Source organism: Salvia splendens, chromosome 2 (genome assembly GCF_004379255.2).
Source record: "Salvia splendens isolate huo1 chromosome 2, SspV2, whole genome shotgun sequence".
Taxonomy (NCBI): domain Eukaryota; kingdom Viridiplantae; phylum Streptophyta; class Magnoliopsida; order Lamiales; family Lamiaceae; genus Salvia; species Salvia splendens.
Genome location: NC_056033.1, coordinates 18,461,246 through 18,471,361, shown reverse-complemented (window position 1 = coordinate 18,471,361; position 10,116 = coordinate 18,461,246). Strand labels below are relative to the sequence as shown.

General features: G+C 39.8%; 2 protein-coding genes and 1 pseudogene across 2 annotated transcripts; 2 read left to right on the top strand and 1 right to left on the bottom strand.

The window, feature by feature from the left end:
• The first annotated feature begins 858 nt into the window (after positions 1 to 858).
• LOC121775333 (secreted RxLR effector protein 161-like) lies at positions 859 to 1,638 on the top strand. The gene has a single exon (XM_042172412.1). The coding sequence runs from the start codon at positions 859 to 861 to the stop codon at positions 1,636 to 1,638; it is 780 nt and encodes a 259-aa protein (XP_042028346.1).
• Positions 1,639 to 3,388: 1,750 nt separating this feature from the next.
• On the top strand, positions 3,389 to 4,924 carry LOC121766061 (annotated as a pseudogene).
• LOC121766070 (secreted RxLR effector protein 161-like) lies at positions 3,686 to 5,950 on the bottom strand. Its single transcript, XM_042162408.1, has 2 exons — positions 5,336 to 5,950; positions 3,686 to 5,252 (listed from the first exon to the last, which is right to left on the bottom strand). The coding sequence occupies exons 1-2, from the start codon at positions 5,913 to 5,915 to the stop codon at positions 5,239 to 5,241; spliced, it is 594 nt and encodes a 197-aa protein (XP_042018342.1). The 5' UTR covers positions 5,916 to 5,950; the 3' UTR covers positions 3,686 to 5,238.
• Positions 5,951 to 10,116: the final 4,166 nt, after the last annotated feature.

The following is a 10,116-nucleotide window of genomic DNA, read 5'->3' as shown; positions in this document are numbered from 1 at the left end:
TGAAGCTGCTATGGTCGTCTATGCTCTCTGCTTAGCAGAGAATGTTGAGTATGCAGATCCAGCTTCTTATAAGGAAGCAATGTTGAGTAAAGAGAAGGAAAAATGGATTGAAGCTATGAATGATGAAATTCAGTCTTTACTCAAGAACAAAACTTGGGTGCTTGTGGATAAGTCACAACTGAAAGCTGGTCCAGAAGATATGAAGCTGATCAGTTGCAAATGGGTGTTCAAGAAAAAGCTAGAAACCACTGGCCATAACAAGATTAAGTTCAAGGCTAGGTTGGTAGCCCGGGGCTTCACTCAAGAAGAAGGAGTGGACTTCAATGAGGTGTTTGCACCTGTTGTAAAGCATGCCTCAATTAGGATCTTGTTTGTTGTTACAAACCAAAGAAATTGGGAACTACAACAGCTTGATATGAAGACCGCCTTTCTCAATGGGGATCTTGAAGAGACTATTTTCATGGAACATACAGCAAGGAGAAGAAAATAAGATCTGCTTGCTCAAGAAGAGCCTTTATGGACTCAAGCAGAGTCCCAGATAGTGGAATAAGAAATTTGATGAACTGATGGACATGCTTGGTTTTCAAAGGTCCAACTATGATGATTGTGTATATATTAAGAAGGTAAAGGGTGTTGTTGTGGCTTACCTACTCTTATACGTGGATGATATGCTGTTAGCAGGGCCATCCATGAAAGAAATCCAAAAACTTAAGGATGAGCTGCAGAGTTGTTTTGAGATGAAAGATCTCGGAGAAGCCAAGAAGATACTTGGTATGGATATTCTGAGGAATAGGAGTAGTGGAGAGTTCTGGTTGACTCAGTCAGATTATATTGAACAGAGTTTTGAAAAGTTTTAACATGAGTAATGTGAAAGAAGTAGGAACTCCACTGTCTCAGAGTTTTAAGCTGTCTAAGAGTCAGGCGCCTAAGTCTAAACACGAGTCCCTTGAAATGGATCAGATTCCTTATGCAAGTGTTGTTGGAAGTATCATGTATATAATGATTTGCACCAGGCCTGATCTCTCCCATGCCTTGAGTGTAACTAGCAAGTATATGTCTGATCCAGGAAAGGAACATTGGAGTGCGCTTAAGTGGGTTCTCAGATACTTGAAGGGGTCCAGTAGTTGTGGAATATTGTTCAAAAGATGTAGCAAGGTGAGTCAAGAGGGTGTAGTTGGTTACTGTGATGCTGACTATGCCACGAATCTGGACAATAGAAAATCTCAGTCTAGATACTTGTTCACTTTGTTTGGGTCTGTGGTGAGCTGGAAGTCCAGCCTGCAGAGTGTTGTGGCCCTCTCAACAACCGAGGCCGAATACATGGCTCTTACCTCAGCTGTGAAGGAAAGTTTTTGGATACAAGGTGTAGCTGCTGATTTTGGCATAGTTCAAGAAACTGTACCACTGTTTTGTGAAAACAGTTCAGCTATCTGTTTGGCCCAGCATCAATACTTCCATGAGAGAAGTAAGCACATTGATGTAAGGCTTCACTTCATTAGAGATAAAGTTGAGAATGGGAGAGTTAAGGTTGTAAGGATTGATACTCTACACAATCCAGCTCATATGTTCATCAAGGTTCTTGGCAGAGATAAGTTTGAGCATTGCAAGGAGTTGATTCTTGTGTGCAAGAAAGACTGATCTGACCATTCAAGGTGGAGGATTGTGAGATATGAAAGGTCATCTCAGTTGTGCCAGCTCAACCTCTCAATGAGCTCGGTGTAGTCATACCAGAAACTAGCTGTTGGCTAGTTTCTGTATCAATCTTCGAAGTTAGTTAGGAGAGTTTGGTTGATTGTAACTCGTGTATAAAAGAGCGTGTGAGAGTCAAGAGAGTTAGTCTCTCCTTTGTTGTAATCTTGAGTTCTGTTCTCTTAAGCTAAAATTCTCTCAATAAGATTTCATTTCTTTCCCAAATATCTTGTGTTCTTGATTTCAATTCGGTAATCTTGCTTCATCAATTCGTAACAATTTGACATATGTCAAAGTGATGGGAAAAAAAGAATTTCTTTTATATATCCTCACAGTTTATCCGTTTATGATAAAGAGATAGTATGAAAAATTACATATTTTACTTTTAGCTAAAAATCAGTAACTTGTAATGAGACAATAAAAAAAGTGAAATCAAATCACTTGTAATGGAATGAACGAGGTACTTCATCCGTACCACGATAAGAGTCTTATCCCATTCCACCAACTTATTTCACTCATATTTTGTTATAAAACTAACAGGAGTATATATGAGTATATATTAGTGAGACTCATATTCCATTAACTTATTCAACTTACTTTTCTTTATATTTTTTAAAATTTGTATCATAACTTAATAAGATTCCTATTCCGGGACGAGAGAGTATAAAATTTGAACTATACAGAATCGGGATAAACGAAGGAATATATTCAAGAATATAAAAAAATATTATTAAAGGAGGTATAAGATAATTTTTATTTTGAAACGCATGTTTAAAAAAATTGAGAACAATGAGAGATGAGATAAAAATGAGAATAAAACATGATCAAATTTATCTATGAAGCTGAAAGAGTAAAACTAAAAAAAATCGTGCAATTCATAATGAAGGATATGTAAAATCTCTCTCCGTCCTATCCTTCCATAAAACTAGATCATTTAAAGTTAGTACGGATTTTAATATGTATTTTCTTAGTCCCGGCTAAAATGACATATTCCTTGGCCGGCACAAGATTTTAAAAGTTATAGGTTAATGTTTTTAATTAGAGAGAAAAAAGGTGGATGTAAGTATTAAAAAAGAGAGAGAAAGAAGATGAATATTTTAATAAGATTGGGAAAAAGTGGTTGAGTGTATTAATTGGAAAGAGAGAGAGTTTCCAAAAAATGAAATGTATCATCTTAGTTAGGACAAACTAAAAAGGAAAACATGTCATTTTAAGTGGGACGAAGAGAGTAATTAATAAAATAGAAGAGAGCAAGAAAAATAATTGAAATTTTATAGTGAATGTGGGCTCCATAAATGATAAGAGCATCCACAGTGGGGCGGAGGATAGCCCGCCCGATGCATCCTCCGCCGTATCGTCCGAGCCCTATCAGCCAATTTTCGCATCCTCCAGCCTATCCTCCGCCCCATTGCGGGGGTCCGGACAATAGGTCCAGACGATGCAACACATTTTCTTTTTTTTTTATTTTTTTAATATTTTTTTCTATATATCACCATTTTTTTACTTCATTTCACATCTTTCACTCCACTCTCTTCCCCCATCTCAATTCTTCTCTAAATTCAAGAATAATTCCAACGATTTTCCATATTTGCAAACATAAAATAAAAAAAATAAAAAAAATACTAACAATAGGGTTTACATTTAATTTGTGGTGTTTTTATATTTATTTTTCGAATTGACATATTTACAAACACAATAAATAAAAAAATAGTAGTAGTTAAATCTATAGGGCTCGCTATAGGTCGCCCCACTGCATATGAATGGGGTGGAGAATAAAATGCTGATATAGCGGAGGATAGGGCGTCCCATTGTGGATGCTCTAAAGTGAAAAAGGAGCAAATTGTACTCCCTCCGTAGATGTCACACTTGGGATTTGCATGGGATTTTAGGAGGTATTGTTTTGTGTATTTAGTGAAAAGAGAAAAAATAATATATTTATATTAATGTGACAGAGAATTTTTTCTAAAAAAAATATCACATTTTTTATGGAAAAAACTAAAAATGAAAGAGTATATAATTATTATTAAGGGTTAGAGAATATAGTAAATTTTAAAAGTAGTGCAACAATGGAAGCGTGCCCCAATTTATTGGAGCAGAACCCTAATTTTCAAACTTTCCGTTTTCGTAAACCTCTCTCCATCACTCTCCTACTATTACACCCCGGCAGCCTCCTATGGCCACCGAGCTCCTCCCCGATTACACCCCGGCAGCATCCGCTGCCGCCGACCACGACGGCCTCCAATTCTGCCAGTTCATGATCGCCGGCTCTGTCGCCTGCACGGTGGAGCACATGGCAATGTTCCCCATCGACACCGTCAAGACCCGAATGCAAGCCCTCGGCTCCTGCCTCATCTGGTCCGCCACCGTCGCCCAGGCCGCGCAGTCGATCCTTAAATCCGACGGCGTCATTGCCCTCGGCGCAGGCCCCGTGCACTCCGCCTACTTCACCGTCTACGAGGCCTGCAAGCGGCACCTCTCCCGCGGCGACCCGGACAGCCACGCGGCGTCCGGCGTCTGCGCCACCGTCGCCAGCGACGCCGTGCTGACGCCGATGGACGTGGTGAAGTAGAGGCTGCAGCTGGGGAGCGGTCTGTACAAGGGGGTTTTGGACTGCGTGTCCAGAGTGGCGAGGCAGGATGGGATTGGGGCGTTTTATGCTTCGTATAGGACGACGGTGCTTATGAATGCGCCTTTTACGGCGCTGCATTTTGCGGCGTATGAGGCCGCGAAGAGGGGCTTGACCGAGGTCTCGGATTATCCTGAGGCTCTCGGTGAGGAGACGTTGGTTGTTCATGCTACGGCCGGCGCGGCGGCTGGGGCATTGGCGGCGGCCTTCACTACTCCCCTTGATGTCGTCAAGACTCAATAGCAATGCTAGGTACTTGAAATATAAATACGGGTTTCAATGCATAGTTGATAAAGTAAGATATAGATGGAAAGGAAAAGTAACTAAAGTAGTCCCTCCGTCCCATAAATTTAGGGACTTTGGGGACGCACAGATTTTGTTGGATATTTGACACACAAATATATGAGCACTCAGCAAGGATGAAATATGGAAGATAAGTGGGATTAAAAAACTTCTCCCAAAGGCTTATACAAATACACTCAAACAAAAGGATGTGCTTCAGCACTACAAAAGCTCTCACAACTTTCCTAACTTAGAGCTACGGCTCTTTCTCCCAATTCACTCAACTCTCTTCTTTTCTTTCTTGATTACTTGTGTATATACTACTACTAAACACCTAATGCCTATTTATAGGCAATCTAAGTCGGTTACACCAAACTAGAGAATTCTGGTATTCTAATTTAATATTCCTTATTCCTAGTGATAAGTATGGTACGTGGCTTTCATGTAGCCATGAGGAAACAAAATTTTCATCCACATATAATAAGTAGGTGATGCACCTACTTCATCACTTTTCTTAATCATGAAGTAATTGAGTTTAATAACTCAACATCCCCCCTTAAGCTCAATTCTTCAAGGTCTTCATGCCGAGTAAAAACTTCAATCTTCTAAAGACATCCTGTTTTGGTGGCTTCGTAAAAATGTCAGCAATTTGATCCTGTGACTTGCAGTACACTAACTCCACATCATTTTGGTTCACGTGCTCTCGAATAAAGTGATAACGAGTATCAATATGCTTACTTCTTTCGTGGAACACTGGATTCTTTGCAAGTGCTATTGTAGACTTATTATCAACACGTATCTCCGTCGGGCCTTGTTGCGCGAATCCCAGAAAAGTTAATAAATTTCTCAACCAAATGCAATGGCACACCGTTGAACTTGCTGCAACATACTCGGCTTCACATGTTGAGAGTGTCACTGTCGCTTGCTTCTTTGACGACCAAGTAAAGACAGCATCTCCAATATAAAAACAGTAATCGATAGTGCTCTTTCTTTCATCCAAGTCTCTTCCCCAATCGCTATCCGAATAACCAACGAGCTTAACCTCTTGATTAGAGGGATAAAGTATACCTTCATTCAGCGTACCTTTAATATAGCGCAAAATCCTCTTGGCCGCATTCAAATGAGACTGTGACGGCGTTTCCATGTATCTGCTGATTAATCCAACTCCATAGAGAATATCAGGCCTAGTGTACGTTAGATATTGTAAACTTCCAACGAGGCTTTTGAAGTAAGTTGGATCCACCTCAGCTTCACCATCATGCTTCCTTAATTCTTGACCGATCACCATGGGAGTGTTAACAGGATTGCAGGACTCCATTTTGAATTTCTCCAAGATTTGTTTTGCAAAAGAGCTTTGAGAGATAAATATCCCATCTTCATTTTGCACTACCTCAATTCCCAGAAAATTTGTCATCAAACCAATGTCCGTCATCTCGAACTCCTTGATCATGCTCTTCTTCAATTTATGAAACATTGCTTCACTATTTCCAGTAAAGATTAGATCATCAACATATAGGCAAACAAATAACATGTTACCTGCAGCATCTTTCTTCAAGTATAAAGCATGTTCGAAAGGGCACTTCACAAAGTCATTCTTCAGAAAATACTCATTGATTCTGGAATTTCATGCCCGAGGTGCTTGCTTGAGCCCGTACAAAGCTTTCTTCAATCTGTAAACTTTATCTCTAGCTCCTCGTTTCACATAACCTTCAGGTTGCTCCACGTAAATTTCTTCTTCAAGAAAACCATTTAGAAAAGCCGATTTCACATCGAGCTGATAGATCTTCCAATTGTGTTGGGCTGTCAGCGAGATAAATAATCTGATCGTCTCAAGACGAGCAACAGGAGTGAAGACTTCACTATAATCAATTCCGGCCTTCTGCTTGTATCCTTTCGCCACCAACCTCGCTTTGTATCTTTGCACTTCACCATTGGAATTTTTCTTTGTTTTGAACACCCATTTCACACCAATTGCTTTTCGGCCTTCTGGTAGCGTTGTCAACGACCAAGTATCATTTTTCTCGATCGCATTGATTTCTTCATCCATTGCAATCTTCCATTTCATTTCTTGTGCAGCATCTGTATAAGCAATAGGATCAGCATCCATATAAAAACAAATAAGATTCACATTTTCCTCCACAGCTTCATCAACTTCTTCGGTAGCTTCATATATATCGTTCAGATTGCGCATTCTTCTTGGCCTTCCGACTGGACCTTCAGATGATGTTGGTGAATCAGGTTCTTCAACTTCACGTGCATCTTCTTGCTGATCAGGTACAATTTCTGACGAGCTTGCAACTTTTTTATCCTCCCAGCTCCATGTTTGAGCTTCTTCAAACACCACATCACGGCTTATGATCACCTTCTTTGTGAGTGGGTTATATAATTTGTAACCCATTACTCGATCTCCATATCCCACGAAGATACACTTTTCGCCTTTATTATCAAGTTTGATTCTTCGAGCTTCAGGAATTTTGGCATAGGCAATGCAGCCAAAAACTCTCAGGTGCGCAACACTGGCTTGAACGAGCTCCATACTTCTTCGGGCGTCATGTTGCGAACACTTTTGGTGGGACACCGGTTCAGGAGATATACTGCTGTTGCGACAGCTTCAGCCCAGAATTCTCGAGGTAAGTCCTTCCCTTTGATCATACTCCTCGCCATATCAAGAGTTGTTTTGTTCTTCCTTTCAGCAACACCATTCAGTTGAGGAGTATATGCAGGTGTAAGTTGGTGAACGATTCCATGATCCTTGCAAAACTTTTCGAACAGATCGGATGTGAACTCGCCTCCTTGGTCGGATCTGAGAACTTTAATATAGTTCCCACTCTGCCTTTCAACAAGAATTTTGAATTCTTTGAAAATATCAAACACCTCAGATTTCCTTTTCAAGAAATACACCCAAGTCTTTCTGGAATAATCATCAATGAAAGTTAGAAAGTATTGATTACCTCCAGTAGAAATAGGCTTCAGAGGACCACAAACATCTGTATGAACGATCTCCAACGGGCGTGATGCTCTCCATCTCATTTCTTTTGAGAAACTTGGCCTGTGATGTTTTCCCAGTATGCATCATTCACAAACTTCTTCAGGATGATCAATATGCGGCAAGCCTTTCACCATATTCTTTGAAGACAGAAGCTTCAAACCACCAAAATTCAGATGTCCAAGACGTAAATTCCATAACCACGATTCATCTTTAACAATTGCATTCATGCACTTCAACATATCATGTTTCATGTTCAATGCAAATAATCTATTTTTGGACATCTTCACAAAGGCAACCAAATTACCACGAGCATCATTGATAGTAAGGCAAGAATTCTTGATACTAACATTAAATCATTTCTCCAGCAATTGACCAAGACTCAAAATATTGCTCTTCATGGCAGGCACATAATAGACGTCATATATAAAACCATGATTTCCATTCTTCAACTTAATCAAGATATTACCTTTTCCTTGCACCGCTATTTTGGAGGAATCTCCAAAAGTAACTTCCCCATAAGATATCTCCTTCAGCTCCACGAAGAGTTCCTTGTTCCCACACATGTGGTTACTAGCTCCAGTATCCAAGTACCACGTGCTGCACTGATCACCCTCAAGTCCTTTATGAGTAAAAAGAGAGGTTGAAATTACCTGCTCATTATTGTCTCCACCATCGGCATAATGGACTTGTTGGTTAGACCTGGTATTTCCGGCTGTTGGACATTCATAGCTGTAATGCCCGAATTCATGACAAGTATAGCACTCGACATTTGCTTTATCAAACCCTGGTTGATTATAGGTTTGAGAATAACCGCCTCTGTATTGCCCTCTTCCTCGTCCTCATTATCCATAAGAATTTCGACCTCTGCCTCGATAGGTGGAATTTTGGCGTCCTCCCTCATTTTGATAATTCTAGCCTCGTCCTCCTTGATTTTGGTAATTCTGGCTGCGTCCTCCTTCATACTGGTAATTATGGCTACGTCCTCCTCGGCCACGATAGCCTCGACCTCGGCCTCGACTTCGGTTGTATTGACATCTTCGCTTGTAGCATATGCTCAAGTGACGGAGTGGTCTTTTTCTTCATGCGTTGCTCAAGGAACGAAGAATTTTCTCAAAGACACGAACATCTTCAATTATCTCTCCTTGTCATTTAATTTGATTCACATTAACTAATGTTCTTGTGAAATAGTCTGAAATGCTCTCCGTTTCAGACATGGCCAAACTTTCAAACTCGCCACGTAGGATCTGCAGTCGAACTCGTATCGCCTTATCAACACCAGTGAAAGACATCTTCAAAATCTCCCAGGCTTGTTTTGACGTGGTGGCTGCACTTACTTTCTTGAACGTGGTTTCATCAATACCTTGATAGATATTGAACAATGTCTTCTTGTCTCGTTTCCTTGCATCTCTGAGGGCGTTCTTCTGGTTGTTCGTCAGAGCATCTTCGGCTTCTGGGGAGGCAGGTTCGGTGTAGCCGTCTTGAACAATATCCCACAACTCTTGTGATTGCAACAAGACTCGCATCTGAATACTCCAATTCCCATAATTGTGTTTCTCCAATTTGGGAATCTGAGGTTGAACCATGTTCAACGTTGCCGCCATAGGTAGGATCGAGTGGCTCTAGATACCAGATTTGTTGGATATTTGACACACAAATATATGAGCACTCAACAAGGATGAAATATGAAAGATAAGTGGGATTAAAAAACTTCTCCCAAAGGCTTATACAAATACACTCAAACAAAAGGATGTGCTTCAGCACTACAAAAGCTCTCACAACTTTCCTAACTTAGAGCTACGGCTCTTTCTCTCAATTCACTCAACTCTCTTCTTTTCTTTCTTGATTACTTGTGTATATACTACTACTAAACACCTAATGCCTATTTATAGGCAATCTAAGTCTGTTACACCAAACTAGAGAATTCTGGTATTCTAATTTAATATTCCTTATTCCTAGTGATAAGTATGGTACGTGGCTTTCATGTAGCCATGAGGAAACAAAATTTTCATCCACATATAATAAGTAGGTGATGCACCTACTTCATCACTTTTCTTAATCATGAAGTAATTGAGTTTAATAACTCAACAGATTTTAATGCGAAATTGGTAAAGTATGAGAGATGTAGATTGTCAAAGGATAAAGTGATTGACGGATTGTTAGTAGAGAATGAGGTCCACTTATAAGAGAGAAATACTTGCCAAAAATAGAAATGGGCTATTTTGTGGGACAGAGTAAAATGAAAAAAGAAGAATATTTTTATGGGACGGATGGAGTATTTGTACTAGAGAATAGATCCGACCTCAATAGAGAGAAAAGAGTTTCCTAAATTAGAAAGTGCATACTCTTGGGATATGGATGAAGTATTTGTAAATGAGCTATCTCTGCCCTAATTTGCTAATCTACAAGTTAAAAGACAACATTTTGAAGGAATCGGTAATTTTTGTCAATCTTATTCATTCATAATATACAAAAACATACCCTCTATATAGGGCTACATTCTACCAATATAAGGAAAACCTAATTTACATTC

Excerpts from the sequence above, each read along its gene's own strand:
- LOC121775333 (XM_042172412.1), top strand. The coding sequence starts at position 859 with ATGAGTAATGTGAAAGAAGTAGGAACTCCACTGTCTCAGAGTTTTAAG.
- LOC121766070 (XM_042162408.1), bottom strand. The coding sequence starts at position 5,915 with ATGGAGTCCTGCAATCCTGTTAACACTCCCATGGTGATCGGTCAAGAA.